Genomic DNA, 18,824 nt, shown 5'->3' with positions numbered 1-18,824 from the left:
ATTATTCATGCAGCCTACATAAAATTTATGTAAAAGTATTATTTACTAAAAATTGGCAAGTTATTAAAAATGGATGTCAAACCTAAAATGTTTCCATTTCTAGCTGTGATTCATAGACATGTTAGAAACCCTAGTAAAAATCTTGGCTTAAATTCTTTAAAGGTAACACAACAGGTGAACTCTTAAAAAAATAAATGGGTCTCATACTAAATAAATGGCTCTGGACAATTTTGTGTCTATTTCCTAAAAAAAAAAGCAAGGATTAATACTTATTTCAGAAATGTGAGATTAATTGTATGTATTGCAAAAAGTATGTGGCATTTCTGTGTTTTAACTTTAATCAAGTCAGTGCAACTCCAGTCTTCATTTGGTGTGTAGCTGTATACACAACTACCTCCAAATGTTCTTTGCCCACACAGCATTCTCTTGCCCACACCAATGTTCTTTGCCACACAACAACAATAGTTGTGCTATTTTGATCATGAACTGAGTATAGTGTTCATACTTGTTCTTACATCTTTAGTGTTCAGACTTGTTCTCAGCAGATAAGGTCTAAGTCTTGGGAGTATTCTGGAACTGGTGCCCTGATTACCGCCACCTGTAGGTCCGTGAGAATTCAGCTCCTCAACACGCTGTCTAAAACTACAGCCAACTTGGAATTTGGGCAAGTGAGCTTGTACTTAGGGTTGCATGGACAGAAGTGTCAATAGTCCTACCAGGACCACAATTCAGTTAACAAAAAGGGAACTACATCAAAGGGATTTGACTTAGGTAGCTAGGCAGACGCCCCTTACAATTCAAGAAAATAACATCAAATTATTGGTGCTTTGGCATTAGCGTAAGAGACTTAGGAAATTTAAGACAATTTTAAAGACATATAGTTATCATGATGCCATCCAAACATAATGAGGGTGGGACATATCAATATTTCCCAAGAACTGATATGACTAATAAGATAGACTACACAAAAGTCAAATATCAATACAATCCTAAAATAAATGTACATGAATCATAGGACAGTAAATGCTAGGAAATGTTACTGTTTTGTCCCTAAAAACACTTTACATTTCCAAGAGCAACAGTTTTATTAGGAATGAATGTTATAGAAACTATAGGCTCTTAAATCTAAAACACACTAATGTGTGGAACAGATACATTTGATCAAACATATCTTTAACATAAGCAATCCCCTATCACTTTGACTTAGCTACTTAAATATAAAACCTCTTCTCACCATCTTTATTTGCCCATTCAAAAGTGTCTAGTTTATATCTTTCCGGATTTTGACATCTTTTAATTAAAAACTATACACAAAACTGCAAAGCCAACCACACTGCAGTATATAATGCTAAAACACTACTGGTATGAGAATGTTAAAACAGTAAGTCAACCTTACAACCGATAAAAATGGGATAATGTATTAATAGTTAAGTAATCACTAGATTTCGTTCTGGTTTTCAGAAAACCAGACATTCTTCTCATTTCTAACTTCTGATGACACGTTTTGTATTCAACAGAAGCATGAAAGGAATTATTTATTTTTGTTGCAATTCTAACAAACTTTAGCTTGCTCTTTATCCAAGCTTCCCCTATATTCCTCTAGCGACGGTCATTAGCCTCTGCTGTACAGAATAAGCCTACTTAAATAATCCAGATTGTTCAATGAGAATGTTATTTTAGAATGTTCAATGAGATTAGATTAGAATGTTCAATGAGAAATTATTTTCCACATGAATTCCTTCAGTAAATACACAGTGTGACATAGTATATTCTTTAAACTCTGCACATTCTTAGATAAACTTTGGTAAACAGAGAGAGAGACATCAGAAAAACATATTGAAGTTATTTCATTTAAAAAGGTTATTATGTGTTGGTTAAAAAAGAGGATCAGCATCAGTATCACTGAAATTAGTGTAACTATAACAATGTTTAGAATCTTAAAAAATTCAACTTTTTCCTCTTTATCAGGCCAGGCACAGGGAATCCTTTTTGGAGAGATCTTCATTTCAGGAATGAGAAGTTTCTTAATTTGTCCAATTTCTGTTCTGCTCCAATCTTCTTTCAATACTTGGCTTACTCGAGGATTAATTTCAACAGGTTGGACCTTAGGAAGTGGTCTTTGTTTCAAGATCTGCACACGTTGACGGACATCATCAACTTTTTCAAGAAATTTAAGTGGAGACTCTTCTTGTAAAGATGTTGTCAGTGTCACTAATTCAAGCTGCTGCTCTCTTATTTCTTTCATTCTTTCAATTTGTGGAGTATATTCTTGATTAATCAGATTACCAACATCACAAAGAGCTGTTAGGAAAATTTTTTTTTTCTGTTCTAATGTATCACTAAGCTCCTTAAAATATTGGAGAACAACTTCCTTATCACCTTGGACCATTTTCTCTGAATGAGATTTTTGTTCTTCCAGCTTTTCAATAAGACAAGTAAGATCTGTCCAGTGTGTGTCAGTTAACTGTTCAAGCAGTTTTTGAGGTGTGTCCTTTTCTTTCATATAGGCACTCTGAAGGTCGTCTATAGGATGACCATGATGTTGACCTATGGTAAGGCAATGACCACAAACTAATTTTTTATCCAGGAGACAGTAAACATTTAAGGGCTGCCTGTAATGCTCAGGACAGGTGATGATATCTGGATGGTCTTCTTGCTGGTACTTTTCAATAATAGCCCTTAATGCAAAATTAACGGGTAAAGATTCAATACCACTTGGAGCAATTTCAATAATACTTCTGCAGTTAGGGCACTTGAGTGGAATGCGTAAAGGTCTCCATATATAAAAGTTACCAGTTGCCTGTAGCACATTTTCCAAACAATTTCTACAAAATGTATGAGAGCATGGTAGTACACGAGGATCTTCAAAAATACTGTAACAAATGGGACATGTTAACTCATCCTCAAAATTGTGCATTTCCTGTCGAGAGAAAAAAGTATTTTAATTCTACACATAACAAAGACATATATGCACACATATAAAGTTTTAATGTTAACCTACAAACAATATATTGCACTTGTCATTTACAAGAGGATTTCTAAAATAACTTTCTATATAATTCCTAATAACTGATTATTGATAACCTTTAAGAGTTACTTTGGGGTGTTCTGTTGGAAGTCTACTTAATGATTATAAATAGTCTGAGCAACTTTTTACATTCTAAGATGCCAAAATCAAAACTATACACAATTGATGAATAGTTAAAACTTAAATAACAAGTTGATTCTTAGCAAAATTACATTCTTCAACTCATATTCCAGTTGACTCAACCACAGTTTCTAAAGTAAGTTACTAAATTTCTAACTGTTCTATAAATTTTTCAGGTTCTTGAATTAGAATACTAGTGTATGTGCTTAAAGCCCTGAATCAGCACAGTGTAATATTCTAAAGTAATGTTAATTTGAAGATTTGGAAAGGGAAAACATTTCTGAATTAGTCCTGGCAATAAAGTTTGAAAGATGAAGTGTTGATAGTGGTAATTATGAATTACTGACCACTAGAGCATTAGTGCTAAAGAACCCCATCAGTCATCTTTCCTTTAGGAAAGAAATCCAGCAACAGTTCAGAGATCTTCTCTGACATAAGTAACTTCACTTCTTGGCAAGCTATTACTGGTTATTTCCAACAAGCCTTCCAAGTGCCATTCTTGTAAAATCTAAAGCTTACCAAATCCTCCTCTATAAAAACTGTTACAAGTTTCAATAAACAACATCTACAAATAACTAATTGTACTTTTAATAAACATAAAAACCTCTTCAATCTTTATAGTTCTATGTGCCCCATCTTCACCATGTGCAAAACCAAACTCCTTCAAGCCTGAACTTGAGTCCCACCTTCTTCCCCAGATTTGGTCCCCTGTTAATCTCACTGAACACTGCACTTCTACTTTCTAGCACTTAGATGGACTTTATTTAAAAGACTTGTGGGGATTCCCTGGTGGTCCAGTGGTTAGGACTTGGTACTTTCACTGCCAAGGCCCATGTCTGACACCTAGTTGGGGAACAGATCATGCAAGCTGCGTGGCATAGCCAAAAAAACAAACAGTAATAAAAGATTTTATAGCCTTTTTCTATACATTAGAACATAAGCCTGCAGTAAGTGCAGGCATTGTGTCTAAGTGCAGAACCTGACACAACAGGCGCTCACTCACTGGTTGAGTAAACCCTGCCCCTTAAGAGACCAATGCTAACAAAATGTCAGACCTTAGTTTTAGGGTTCTTCTATTTTAAAACAGCAAAATTTCTGCTTAGGAGACGTTCTATCAAGAATACATCTGAAAACAAAATACGCCATTCTGACTAACAACATTAAGAACTATAATGAGCCAAGATGTGCGATACTAATAAGCCTGAACTGTGAAGCATTCCAGGAAACAAAAGTAACTGAGCAACAGAAGAGAAGATGACATTATTCACTGCAGATGAATTCAAGAGCCTACATGTTGGGAAGTCTTTATGATTATCTTGTACCTACAGAGAGCTCTGAAATTGAAAAACCACCCAAGAAAAACAAAATGTTTTTTCAATTTAAGTGATGTCAGAATTCATAATGAAGAAATAGAATAACATTTTGCAAAGGAATAAAATTTAAACAATGGACATATATTCAATTTAGATTCAATATTAGAGTTATTTAATGCAAGTATCAAAAAGTAACCCTAAAACTGAACACAATCTTTCCCTCCAAAATCCTATACTCGTTAAAAAGTTAGAAAACATTTTCCCTGAGAACCCATCTAAGGATCCCAAAAGTTCAACTTTTTTTAGAAGGAGAATATTCAAAATAACCATACTGTAAAGAAAATATCATCTCTTGAATTTACATAAAATGGAAGCATTAGATATCCTGGCCTCAAAAGTTACTTCTATAGCAAATATAGAACACCTACAATACTTTCTAGAACTAACACCAAAAAAAGATGTCCTTTACATCATAGGGCCTGGAATATAAAAAGAAGAAATGAAGAGATAACTGGAATAACAGGCAAGTTTGGCCATGGAGTACAAAATGAAGCAGGGCAAAGGCTAACAGTTTTGTCAAGAGAACATGTTGGTCATAGCAAACACCCTCCTTCCAACAACCCAAGAGACAACTCTACACATGGACATCACTAAATGGGAAAAGCTCTATACAGTCAGCAAAAACAAGACCTGGAGCTCACGGGCTCAGATCATCAGCTGCTTTTTGTAAAATTCAGGCTTAAACTGAAGAATGTAAGGAAAACCACTAGACATTGAAGTATGACCTAAATTAAATCCCTTATGATTATACAGTGGGATGACAAAAGTGTGTTAGTCACTCAGTCATGTCCAGCTCTGTGACCCCACAGACTGTTACCCACCAGGCTTCTCTGTCCATGGAATTCTCCAGGTAAGAATACTGGAGTGGATTGCAATTCCCTTCTCCAGAGGAACTTCCCAACCCGGGGTTCGAACCCTGGTCTCCTGCCTCACAGGCAGATTCTTTACCATTTGAGCTATAGGGTAATCCGTAGAGATGACGAATAGGTAGAATTAGATCTGGTAGACAGGGTGCCTGAAAAACTATGGATGGAGGTTCCTAACACTGTACAGGAGGCAGTGACCAAAGTCACCGAAAAAGAAATGCAAAAAGGCAAAGTGGTTGCCTGAGGAGACTTTACAAATAGCTGAGGAAAGAAGAAAAGTGAAAGGCAAAGGAGAAAGGAAAAGATAAACCAACTGAGCGCAGAGCTCCAGAGAAGAGCAAGGAGACAGAAGAAGGCCTTCTTAAGAGAACAACGCAAAGAAACAGGGAAACAACAGAATGAAAAAGACTGGCAATCTCTTCAAGAAAAAGAGATATCAAGAGAACATTCCATGCAAGGATAGACACAATAAAGGACAGACATAGTATGGACAGAACAGAAGCAGAAAAGATTAAGAAGAGATGGCAAGAATACACAGACCTTAATGACCCAGGTAACCACAATGGTGTGGTCGCTCACCTAGAGCCAGACATCTTTTGAGTGTGAAGTCAAGTGGGCCTTAGAAAGCATTACTATAAAGAAAGCTAGTGGAGGTGATGGAACCCCAGCTGAGCTACTTAAAATCCTGAAAAATGATGCTGTTAAAGTGCCACACTCAAAATGTCAGCAAATTTAGAAAACTCAGCAGTGGCCACAGGACTGGAAAAGGTCAGTTTTCATTTCAATCCCAAAGAAGGGCAAAGCCAAACAATGTTTGAACTACCATATGATTGCGTTCATTTCACATACTAGCACAGTAATGCTCAAAAATCCTTCAAGCTAGGCTTCAACAGTACGTGAACTGAGAACTTCCAGATGTATAGGCTGGGTTTAGAAAAGGCAGAGGGACCAGAGATCAAACTGCCAACATCCACTGGATAATAGGAAAAGCAAGAGAATTCCAGAAAAACATCTAATTCTGCTTCACCGACTATGCTAAAGCCTTTAACTTTGTAGATCACAACAAACCAGAAAATTCTTAAAGAGATGGGAATACCAGACCACCTTACCTGTCTTCTGAGAAACCTGTATGCAGGTCAATAAGCAACAGTCAGAACCAGACATGGAACTGACTGGTTCCAAATTGGGAAAGGAGTACAACAAGGGATTGTCACCCTGCTTATTTAATTTATATGCAGAGTAAACCATGCAAAATGCCGGACTAGACGAAACACAACCTGGAATCAAGACTGCCAGGAGAAATATCAACAACTTCAAATATGCAGATGATACCATGCTAATGGCAAAAAGTGAAGAGATACCATAAAGCCTCTTGATGAGGGTGAAAAGGGAGCGTGAAAAAGCTGGCTTGGAGCTCAACATTAGCAAAACCAAGATCATGGCATCTGGTCAAACAGAAGGGGAAAACATGGAAGGAGTGACATATTTTATTTTTTTGGCTCCAAAATCACTGTGAATGGGGACTGCAGCCATGAAATTAAAAGACACTTGTTCCTTGGAAGGAAAGTTATGACAAACCTACTGCAAGCATGCGGACTCAGTCGCGTCTGATTCTTTACGACCCCATGGACTGTAGCCCTCCTCTGTCCAGGGGATGATCCAGGCAAGAATACTGGAGTGGGTTGCCATGCTCTCCTCCAGGAGATCTTCCCGACCCAAGGATCAAATCCAAACCTCCTGCATTGGCAGGCAGATTCACCACTGAGCCACCTGGAAAGCTCAAGACAAACCTAGACAGTGTATTATAAAGCAGAGACATCCCTTTACCAACAAAGGTCCATACAGTCAAAGTTATAGTTTTTTCAGTAGGAATGTATGGATATGAGAGTTGGACCATAAACGCAGCTGAGTACTGAAGAATGCATGCTTTCAAATCATGGTGCTGGAGAAGATTCTTGAGAGTCCCTTGGATTACAAGGAGATCAAGCCCATCAATCCTAAAGGATATCAACCCTGAATATTCATTGGAAGGATTGATTCTGAAACTGAAGCTCCAATACTTTGGCCACCTGAAGTGAAGAGCCAACTCATTGGAAAAGACCCTGATGCTGGGAAAGATTGAAGGCAAAAGAAAAAGGGGGCGAAAGAGGATGAGATGGTTAGATAGCAACACCAACTCAAAAGACATGAATCTGAGCAAACTCCAGGAGACAATGGAAGACAGAGGAGCCTGGCATGCCGCAGTCCATGGCGTCACAAAAAGTCCGACATGGCTTAGTGACTGAACAACAACAAATAGCATATATTTTTAACAAAATTTAATCAGAAGTGTATAGATAACTTGAAGATACAGAAACCAAATCTACTCTCAAATTACCCTCTTCTAGCTGTTATGAAAAACTGATTTTAGCCAACACATTCATGAGAAGTGGAGACTGGCTAACAGAAGTAAGCCTGATTGAAAATAACTATTAATATGTAAGGTCAGGAACTTCCTAACTCTGGGTGCTGCCTGAGAAACAGAAGATAAAAGTGGCTATCAAGCTTAAGGGCTAGTTCTTCCAGAAACTAGTATGAAATTTTACGTACCAGGAATTTTCCATAACCAGTCTAGACTCTTGAGGGGGGGGAAGGAGCAAAAAACTTTTCCAATGAGTACTTTCTGGGATGAGTATCTTGGATTTAGCTATGCTGTGTGTAACAACACTGGAAACTAGAAGACACTGAAGCAATTCTTTAATAGGAAAACATGGCTTCCAACCTAAAACTGTACACCCAGAAAAAGTAAATTTTGATAGTAGTCTAAAGATAGTTTGACACAAGAGATTTCAAAACCCACTACCTGGGTTTTGAAACACCCACCACCTGCCATTTCTTAAAAAAAAAACTACTGCAGGAAGACAAGAAAAACAAGAATTCTCACCAGAGTAACTGTGAAATGGAATCCTACACAACTGCGCAGCAAGCCTAGAGAAAAAGTCTAGAGGAAGATGACAGAAATCCAGAAGAAATGTCTTTAAGTAAATGAATGGAACAGACAATATTCCATGTGTCTGAACATACTGAGAGGTAATGAGAAAACTAAATGTAGGAGAAAATGATGGAGTCATGAAAAAAGGAAATATTACAGCACATTATATAACTCAGTTGTCCCATTAATCATAACATTATAAATATTAATACTGATTTTACCAAAAACCATGACTGTTATGGATTGAATGTGTCTCCTGAAAATTCATATGTTAAAATCCTAACCCTGAATGTGGTAGTATAAATGAGGCAGAGGTAATTAGGTCCTGAGAGCTGAGCCTTCATGACTGAGATGAGCCCCTTAAAGGAAGAGATGCAGAGCTGGCTCCCTCTCTGTCTCTGCTCTCTGCCATGTGAAGGCACAGCAGGAAGAGAGCTCTGGCCAGAACCCAACTGTGCCAGCGTCATGCTCCTGGACTAACTAGCCTACAAAACTGCAAGCAATCAATGACTGTTGTTTAAGAAATCAATGATTGCTGTTTAAGGTAGGTTTGTTGTAACAGCTCAAATTAAAAAAATGAAAAGTTATATTGAGAGGAGGGAATACAGAAGGAAACCGTGTTTAAGAATTTATCTTAATCTTCCCTTATAAGAAGTCAATACATACCTAAAAATGAAAAATCAAGAAATCCCATCAAAAGTCAATTATTTAGAAATATAGAAGCAATACCAAAAGAAATATTTAAGTGGAATGAAATGATTGCTTCTGGAGAGCAGGAATCAAGACTCGGGAACATGAGGGCAGGAGGCTGCTGTTTTCCATTATAAACCTAAATTCTCTTTTACTTTCAACAAATTAAAAGACAATTTAAAATGTTAAAATTTTAAATAAAGAAATAAAGACAATCCCACATGCATCTAGGCAGAAAAGACACTTTAAAAAAAGGAAAATAAAAATATAATGATCTCAAAATTCTCTGGGAGACTATAATTTCTAAAGATGACCACAAAAATTATTTCTCAGATATATTATTCTGAGATGTGACTTTGCTGGTATTCTCTCAAGAGATGAAATCTATTCTCCCTTCAAAAAGATCTGGGCAAGACGTGTGACTGCTCTGACCAATAGGATACAGAGCGAGAGTATGACAGTTCTGGATATAACCCTTCAGTAGCCTAGCAGATTGCTGCCTCTTCGTTATGTAAAAATTCTATCCTGCTCTTCTGATGAGGCCAAGTGGAGGAGCAATGAGGTGCCAGACATGTGAGTGAAAAAGTCATCCTGGATATCAGGCATCCAAACCTTCTATTTGTTACACAGCAGTAGATAAACAGAATACCTCCAAAGCAACTAGAAATGTTAAAAGACAATGTAGCAGTCAATACCCACAAGGATCAGGAAGGAAAAGGATACGACCTAAGAATTCTCTACCCAGCCAAGATGCAATTCATTCGTTAATAACTAAAGAAGTAATATAAAAAGGATTCATCTTTTTTAAAAAGTTAGGGGGAAAAAAAAAGTTAGGGGGGAAAAAAAGAAAATGAACCTAGGAAAAGCTAAAGAAAAGAACAATTCTAACTCATGAAGAAAACTGTGAATTAGAAAACAGAAAACTGTTAGAATTGATAAACCCGAGGCCTGGCTCTTTTATCTAAGATAGGAAGCTTCCAAGATGGACCTCTACCTCCTAGATGTCACATCCTTTTGTAATTCCCTTTTCTTGAGCGTGGGCTGGACTTAGTGACTCCCTTTTAACAAACAATACAGCAGATGTAACTTTAAGATTCTGTAATAAAAGACCAGGCTTCTTTCTGGAATGCTTGGCTCTCTCCATCTCTCTTAGATCACTCTAAGGGAAGGAGGGTGCCACGTTGCAAGCAGACCAAGGTCCACCACTGCAGCAAGAAACTAAAACCCTTAGTCTAACAACCCCCAAGAACCTGAAAACTCAAGCAACTACATAATGAGCAGATACTTCAGGTCCAGTAAAATCTGGCAATGACTGCAACATCATGAGAGACCACAAGCCAGAAGCAGACTGCTAACCTGCTCCGAGATTCCTGACCCAAGGGAACTGTTTTAAATTTTAAGAGCTAAAATGTGGGATTGGTTATGCAGCAATAAGGGGCTTCCCTGGTGGCTCAGATGGTAAAGAATCTCCTGCAATGCAGGACACCAGGGTTCGATTCCCTGGATCGGGAAGATGCCCTGGAGTCGGAAATGGCAACCCATTCTAGTATTCTTGCCTGGAGAATCTCATGGACAGATGAGCCTGGCAGGCTACTGTCCATTGAGTCACAAAACAGTTGGATATGACTGAGCGACTAAGCGTGCAATGCAACGCAAACAAGAGGATTAAGAAAGAAACAACAAATGTACTAAGTTTAGCATTAAAAAAAGGAAATAAGCCAAATATGGGAAAAGCCAAAATTACAGAGAATACCTATGCTACTATATTTGAAAGTCTACAAGAAATTAACTATTCTCTACCATCAGTTCCAATACCAAAATTGACCAGAGAAGATAAACCAAACCATGAGAGAGATTCACAAGCTGGAAAAGTGCTACTCTGGAAAAAAATAAGGGTCTGGGGAAAAAAAAGGTGGGGAAGGGAGAAAGCTTCTCTGGAGGGTTCATCCAAGTGGTTAAGAAACAATTACTTGTACTACTGCTCGGGAATACAAGACAGCGCGTTTGCAAACTGTTTTGAGGATAGCATAACACAACTGCAAAACCTAACAAAGACAACTCAAAACTAAAAATAGAACAACTACAAAAATGAATGCTGATGTAAAACCCTGAACACAATATTAGTAAAAACAAATCCTGATCACATTAAAAGAGTACAATACAGAACCAAATACAGTTCTTTCTGGAAATGTAAAGTTAACTCAGTAACAGAAAATTACTCAATTAGGTCAATGGAGAAAAAAATGTATGATCACAATAGACGTGAAAAATGCACATAATATAAAAGCCAATAAGCACAGTCTACAAAGACAAAGTAAAATGGTGGTTGCCAGGGGCTAGAGGGAGGAGAGCTGAGTTATTGTTTAATGAGTGCAGCTTCACTTTGGGAAGATGAAAATGTTCTGGAGATAGATGGGATGGCTGCACAACAATGTGAAATGTACTTAATGCCACTGACTATACACTTAAAAATGGTTAAAATGGTAAATTATATGTAAGTTTCAAAGCAATTAAAAAAAAAAACTTTAAAAATGTTTAAGTGTCTTGCCTATTATCCAGCCAGGCTCACCCCTGCCAAGTTAATTTTGGAATCAATTTCTATTATTCTATAATTTTAAAAAGCTAAAAAATTAAAACGACCCAAGTAAAATGTTATTTTCCTCCAGCGGGGACTAAGAGACAAAGGACAAACTGCTAACTTAGTTCAAGATTTCCTGCTTCCCTTTTAAAAGTCACCAAGAAATATAAAAAAGAAATCTTTTCAGAAATAAACCTGAAGCTAAATCATCTACTTATAAATTATTTCTCAGATTTCTTGTGCTTAAGTGTCAAAACAAACACAGTATTGAACTTCTCAAGTTTTTATGCAGTCTCTCTCCACAAAGTTGATTTTCTATGGAGTCTCCACAGTGTCTAACCAGCTTATTATGTATGGTCAGCACTGACAGAAGACAGAGAACTGGGCATACCAAAAATATCATTCTCCTGTGTAAACTATTTTTTAAAAGCCTTAATTCCCCAATGCATTATTGTCTTTCATCTCTAAACATGAATGGTTATAAAATATTCATTACAGTTTACCACCTCTGAAGAGAAATTTGGAAGTTAGATGACTTGCTCTAGGACGTAAGACAGTGAGTCAGCTATACGTCTGGGAAAATTCAAGAAGTGCCACCACCCAAGCTGGGTCTCACATTTTTGTGGCCCTAACTGATTTTAAAAAAAAGAAGAAGAAGAAATGTATAAAAATAATGAAGGATCACCTAACTCAAAACAAAAAAATTTCTATGGTCAGATCTGATTTTTAACTCTGCCCATTTGTACTATTTTCCTGCATTTTGACATCAACCTGGTCCCTCAGACTAAAAAAATACCAGGCTCCTCTGTCCACAGAATTCTCCAAACAAGAATACTGGAATGGGTAGCCATTCCCTTCCTCAAGAGATCTTCCCGACCCAGGGATCAAACCCAGGTCTCCTGCATTGCAAGCAAATTCTTCACCATTTGAGCCACCAGGGGAAGCCCATTAATGCAATTTAATGAGCAACTGATATGAGGAGTTAAGATCTTCTTCGCCTTTTCAAAAAATATTTTTCAAAGTGAAAATATATACTTGGTGGAAAAAATTCAGCAATATGTTTGCTGAAAAGCAACGTTAAAACTATCATCAACTAAGATCAAAATTTCATCTTGCCAGAGTAGCTAAACTATGGTCCCTTACTTTAAGGGATAGCTGCTGTTATTGTTGTTTAGTCACTAAATTGTGTCCAACTCTTTCACCACCGCCATGGACTGTAGCCCGCCAAGCTTCTCTGTCCATGGGATTTCCCAGGCAAGAATACTGGTACAGGTTGCAACTTCCTTCTCCAGGGGATCTTCCTGACTCAAAGATTGAACAGTGTCTCCTACATTACAGGCGGATTTCTCTCTTTTTTTCTTTTTCTCCCTCCACAGCTAAGCCACCAGGGAAGCCCCAAATTACAGCTACCTGGTGATTAAAAAGAAATGCAGTGGGGGAATGAAAGGATCAAGAGGGAGTGTGTATGTGTATTTATTGACACACATACTAATGGCTCATTCACACTGCTGTATGGCAGAAACCAACACAACATTATAAGGAAATTATACTCCAATTAAAAATAAAAATAAATAAAAAAGGAATGCAGGGCCTTCCCTGGCAGTCCAGGGCTTAAGACTTTGCCTTCCAATACAGGGGATGCTGGTTTTGATCCTTGGTCCAGGAGCTAAGATCCCACATGCCCTGGAGCCAAAACCCAAAACATAAGGCAGAAGCAATATTATAACAAATTCAACCAAGAGTTTATAAAAAAGGTCCACACCAAAAAAAACCTTAAAAAAGGAATGCAGCAACAATATGTAGATGCATGGTAAAAAGGTACCCCAACAACTTAATAAATTCAACTTGCAGATCTGTGTTAAATATGTGTGTCTGTATTAAGATGCACACATTCTTGTAAAATTTCCAGCAGCAGGGTAAACAAGAGTTAACAGTGACTAACTTCAAGGTATAGGTCAGATAAGAGAGTTGTTTACTTTTCATTTTATGATCCTTCTACTTGCTTCAAATTTTACATACCACCAACATGCACTCCTTTTTTAAAAAAAGAGTCAAAAATTTAAATCACCTTACAGTTTAAAATTTTTCTGAAAATCTCTTTGGTATTCACTCAATCTCCCAGAACTTACCACTCAGCTGACTTTCTGCTTTGGAGACTGAATATATATCTTCTTTAACTTTTTCGGATTCTTTTATCCTTATTCTGAAATAAAATTATTTTATCTTAATGTTCTAGATTCACATTCTCAAAAAAAGTTAAGTAGGACCTCATAGAAGTATCACTATCTTTGATACTTACCTTCCCTGAGCCTCACTGTGTGTGTGTGTTTTTTAAAGTAGTGACAAGTATCAATAGCTGTGGAGCAGCAGGAGAGGTATCCCTGTAACTTGAAAATCCCAACCAATCTGTGACCAAATAAACTGTCACAAAGGACCTCTTTTTACAGAGTCAAGTATCTCGAAAACATTAGCCAACAATGGTGATGACGGAGCAACCCTTCATGGTCATGCTGGACTGCTGAGCGTTAACTGGAAGGCAAGCAGAACTCATAGGAGTGAAAGGTTATGCCAGTTACAGATCACAAATCTTGATTTAGGTTATTCCCATCAGTACGTGTGTTCATCTCTCAGTTCCGCCACGTAAATGCTGAGAGTCCGGGGAGGTGTTTTATCTAGCACCTCTCACAACTGCCGTTTCACATCCGTCAGATGGGTATAAAAACACCTACCCCGTTAATTCCGGTGAGAACGTCTGCCAGAGAAGGGGCTCAAAACACCAGGGCCCTTCACCTTCCCTTTCTCTAAGGTTTACGACAAATCCTTCCGGGCCTCTCTCCCCACGCGCCTCGGCGTCCCCCACTCCGACCCCCGAGAGGTCGCCCAGCCCGGCAGAGTCCGCCCCTTTCCCCACCCCACCACAGAGGGCCTTCTCTCTCACGGAAACGCAGCTCCGTCCCGGCGGGAGGGAAAACAAGGTTCCCCCAACTCTTCACCCGGGACAGGAGGGAAGAGACGCAGGACCCAAGCCAGCCCTCTGAATTACCAAGCCTCAGACACACACAGTACACCAGCCTGGGCTACAAGGAAAGAGGAGGGACCCACAGCCGCCTTTTCGGGCCGAAGAAAAGCTCCTTAAACTCACCGTGAGGACGGGAAACCGGGCAACTCCACTCGCAGCGCCAGAGCGGCACGGCCTCCGGACGGATGCTGAGGGGGGCTTGGCGTCCCCGCCCTCCTCCGCCCTGAGGCCTTCAGGTGCTCAGAAGAGGCGGAGCTCGGGCGCCTCATGACGCAGGCGCAGTCTCCCGGCAACCTCCAATTGCGTAGCCTCAGCCAATGAGAAAGAGCGCGGGGCCGCGGTTCAAAAGTAAACTGCCCACAGCGGGGGCTGAAGCGGGGGCGGGGTCTCTGGGGCTCCGGTCGGGGCCGGCGGCGAGCGTCCTGCGCCTGCGCAGTAGGAGCGGGTGCAGCGCTGGCGCTGCCGAGGCGGGCCGCGGGGGAGGCTTCAGTGGGTGGGGGCGCTTCTGGTTGCCGTGTCGTGGAGCTTCTGGCCTGGAGTCCTTCTGGGGGCTTCTGGATGGCGTCCAGGGAGAGGCGGGGCCTGGCGGAGGCCGATGATTTCTACAAAAGATTCGTAGAACTACTTCTATTTTTTATTTTAACTTGGAACCAAGTCGGCACGTCCTAATTCTCGACCTTCAAGCGCAGCGTCTTCCGTCGTGACTTCATAGGTTCCCAGCACCCTGAGGCGTCCTGAGTGCACAAGCACCCAGTGAGCGAGCGCCATCCTCGCCTGAGCCCGGCTTTGCTTTTGTTTACAGCATCTGGAGACACAAACCCATCGGAATACTTGTTCCCGCATAGGAGAGGGCTTCTGATGACTGGGAATTCTCTTGTACTTAGAGAGCTAACTCTGAGGGGGTGGTGGGAACTTAAGAGTCATTTAGGACCATTTCCCTCCATCTTGTCCTATTACTACTCTTCGTCTCGCCTCCGCCGCCTCTCCACGGTACGAAATTGCAGTCTAGAGGTGACTATTGCACAGAATAGTCCTGATTTCCAATTTAATTTCTCCGCCAAATTCCTATTTCACTTTCTTAACCCCTAGAATCACAAAACAGTTCAGTCCTTTCTCTTTTTCTTAAGAAACTTTATCCAACTATATCTCAAGATACACCCTCATCACACTTCCCTCTAAAATGTAGTTAGAAGTTATTTACTGTGGTAAGTAAAGCTGTGAACCTCAGTATACTCTGTATTGCTAGTACTTTCAGATCTTAGACTCATACAGTAAATTACAGAAAAAATATTAAACAATAAAATTTAGTATCAGTGAGTCCTGAGTTAATCTCAGACGTCTTCACCAGTTTTAACTACTGAAAGGGTTACTTACCTTGTGTGAATTGCAGTGCTATCCAAGCTATCTGCTGTTACATGGTGACATATATCTATTTAGACTTTACTGTGTACATAGCTGAATTTTCTCTTGCAACGTTGGAATCATTCTGATACAGTTTTTAACTTGCTGTCAAAACAATATGTTGTGAATATTTTTCCATGGCTATAAATGTAACTTATTTCTATAAAACTATTCTCTTAAAAAAAAAAAAAAAAAAAAGAGTGTAAGGGTGATGTTAACAATGGACTTTGGGTGATAATGATGTGTCCGTGTAAATCCACCACTTGTAACACATCTACCGCTCTAGTGGAGGATGTTGATGATGGAGGCGACTATGCTTGGGGGGGTGGGGCGCGCGGGGCGGGCAGGAAATCATAATATATGGGAAGTCTCTGTACCTGCCCTTTGATTTTGCTGTGAACTTAAAATTGCACTTAAAAAAAGATAGTCTTTTTTTTTTTTTTTTTTTTTTTAATGTAATTGCCTCTGCTACTGCTGCTGCTGCTGCTAAGTCGCTTCAGTCGTGTCTGACTCTGCGACTCCACAGACGGCAGCCCACCAGGCTCCCCCGTCCCTGGGATTCTCCAGGCAAGAACGCTGGAGTGGGGTGCCATTTCCTTCTCCAATGCATGAAAGTGAAAAGTGACAGGGAAGTTGCTCAGTCATGTCCGACTCAGCGACTCCATGGACTGCAGCCTACCAAGCTCCTCCGTCCATGGGATTTTCCAGGCAAGAGTACTGGAGTGGGGTGCCATTGCCTTCTCATATAATTGCCTCTAGAATGAATGAATATGGCTGACTAATGCTTTGAGCTCTAATTTTTTCCACTTGTGTTTTCCTCCTTCCCTTCCTTACCTAAAGAATTATGTATGTAGCAAGAAATTGGAAGTAATCTCTCCCTAGACTTATCTGGCTTTTGTTTTCCGAAAGCCTCAATCCACTGAGGTAAATAACATTTGAGGGAAGAGGCTGAATGTTTGGGAGAAGTAAAAAGAAGCCCCCAAATAAAGATGAATCAGGTCCTAGTGGAAGGAAGCTATGAAACCTAAAAGGAAGGGCTACTTCTGTTTCTACAAAGAGACGGGCTTAGAGGCCCATGGATTCCCAAGTTGATCAAAGATTTCTATAACCAGCATGATCAGAGAGATACAGGAGCCTACAAAAACAGTGGCAGCCTCAGCATCACAGTCTACTTGATATACTAGGGTTTGTGGACTGTGATACATGCATGTTACAGAATATAATGTTTGCCTGGAAAGGATGGACAGAAAGATAACTCTCAGAAAGATAACTCTCAGATACAGAAGTACATGCTCAAAATCCATAAGGTTAAAAATCTGAGGTGCTTAGGACGTGGAAGCAATGTGGATGTCCATCAACAGATGAAGGGATACAGAAATTGTGGTACAATAATAGAGTATTACTCAACTATAAAAAAGTGCTTTTGTGTCAGTCCTAATGAGGTGGATGAACCTAGAGCCTATTATACAGGGTGAAGTAAGTCAGAAAGAGAAAGACAAATGTTATATATTAATGCATATATATGGAATCTAGAAAGATGGTACTGATGAAACTATGCAGGACAGCAGTGGAGACACAGACATAGAGAACAGACTTGAGGACACAGTGGGGGGAGGGGAGGGTGGAGCAGATTGAGAGGATGGCGTGGAAACCTATATATTACCATATGTAAAACGGATGGCAGGTGGGAATTTGCTATGTGATACAGGAAGCTCAACCCAGAGCTCTGGACAATCTAGAAGTGGGGGATGGGGAGGGGAATGGGAGTGGGGTTCAGGAGGGAGGGGACATATGTATACCTGTGGTTGATTCAGGTGGATATATGGCAGAAACCAATACAATATTATAAAGCAGTTATCCTCCAATTAAAAAAGGTTTAAATAAATCTGAGGTGACAAAATGCTCAGCTACCCCAAAAAAAGGTGGGGAGGGAGAAAGTTCAGCTGCTTTGGGTCTATGCTTATATACTTGCAACAATCTCCTTTTGATAGAATATAGGAAAAGGATAAAAGATGAGAAATTTTTGCAGTTATTAACAGGTGATACAAAAAGGAGGCAATAAAGCACGAATTTTATGAGAAATGTTGGTGCTCAGGTCAGACTCCTGACTTAGACATTCTCTGTCTCAAGAAACAAAAGAGGAAGCCTCAGTGACAAGAAGGTGCCCTGTAAGCAAGCTAAACACTCTCCGATTTGGGGTTTTAATAGCTACCAAGTTTAAATATCCCTCTGTTGTCTCCCATCACGTTGACCTCACAGAATCATATAGTCAAGAGAATGTAAGGCTTTCTGAATTATGAGGCTCCTGTGGTTGTTCGTATCTAGGACATCAGAGAAAGCACAGCCACTGCTGGTGCCGTGATTACAGCGGCACTGAACAAGGGCGATGAACTAAGAGGACTTACCAAACAGTTTTGAGATCATTCTATCTGGAAATAAAAAAGCATTCAGGGGGCTTCCCTGGTGGTCCAGTGGTTAAGAATTCACTTTCCAAAAAAAAAAAAGAATTCACTTTCCACTGCAGGAGACAAGGTTTGGGAAGATCCCACAGGCCTCAGGGCAACTAAGCCCATGCGCCACAACTACTGAAGCCCACATGCCTGGAGCCCTTGCTCTGCAAAAAGAGAAGCAACCCCAATGAGAAGCCCATGTACATGACTAGAGAGTAGCTCCCGCATGCTGCAGCTAGAGAAAGCCCGTGTGCAGTCACAAAGACCCAGTGCAGGCAAAAAAATTTTTTTCTTAATGTAGTTCCATTTTTTTTAAAATGTCCTAACT

General features: G+C 39.7%; 1 protein-coding gene across 3 annotated transcripts; it reads right to left on the bottom strand.

Annotated features, from left to right (window-relative positions):
* Window positions 1–175: 175 nt before the first annotated feature.
* On the bottom strand, window positions 176–14,933 carry TRIM59 (tripartite motif containing 59). 3 transcript variants are annotated; one of them, XM_065943600.1, is made up of 3 exons: window positions 14,769–14,932; window positions 13,756–13,829; window positions 176–2,920 (listed from the first exon to the last, which is right to left on the bottom strand). In XM_065943600.1, the coding sequence occupies exon 3, from the start codon at window positions 2,915–2,917 to the stop codon at window positions 1,709–1,711; it is 1,209 nt and encodes a 402-aa protein (XP_065799672.1). In that variant the 5' UTR covers window positions 2,918–2,920; window positions 13,756–13,829; window positions 14,769–14,932; the 3' UTR covers window positions 176–1,708. The 3 variants fall into 3 exon arrangements, with proteins under 3 accessions (XP_065799672.1, XP_065799673.1, XP_065799674.1); XM_065943601.1 differs by lacking the exon at window positions 14,769–14,932 and adding an exon at window positions 14,356–14,476; XM_065943602.1 differs by lacking the exon at window positions 13,756–13,829 and having other exon boundaries at window positions 14,769–14,933.
* Window positions 14,934–18,824: the final 3,891 nt, after the last annotated feature.

This window comes from Muntiacus reevesi, chromosome 8 (assembly GCF_963930625.1).
Source record: "Muntiacus reevesi chromosome 8, mMunRee1.1, whole genome shotgun sequence".
Lineage (NCBI taxonomy): Eukaryota > Metazoa > Chordata > Mammalia > Artiodactyla > Cervidae > Muntiacus > Muntiacus reevesi.
This window is presented reverse-complemented; position numbering and strand designations above follow the sequence as displayed.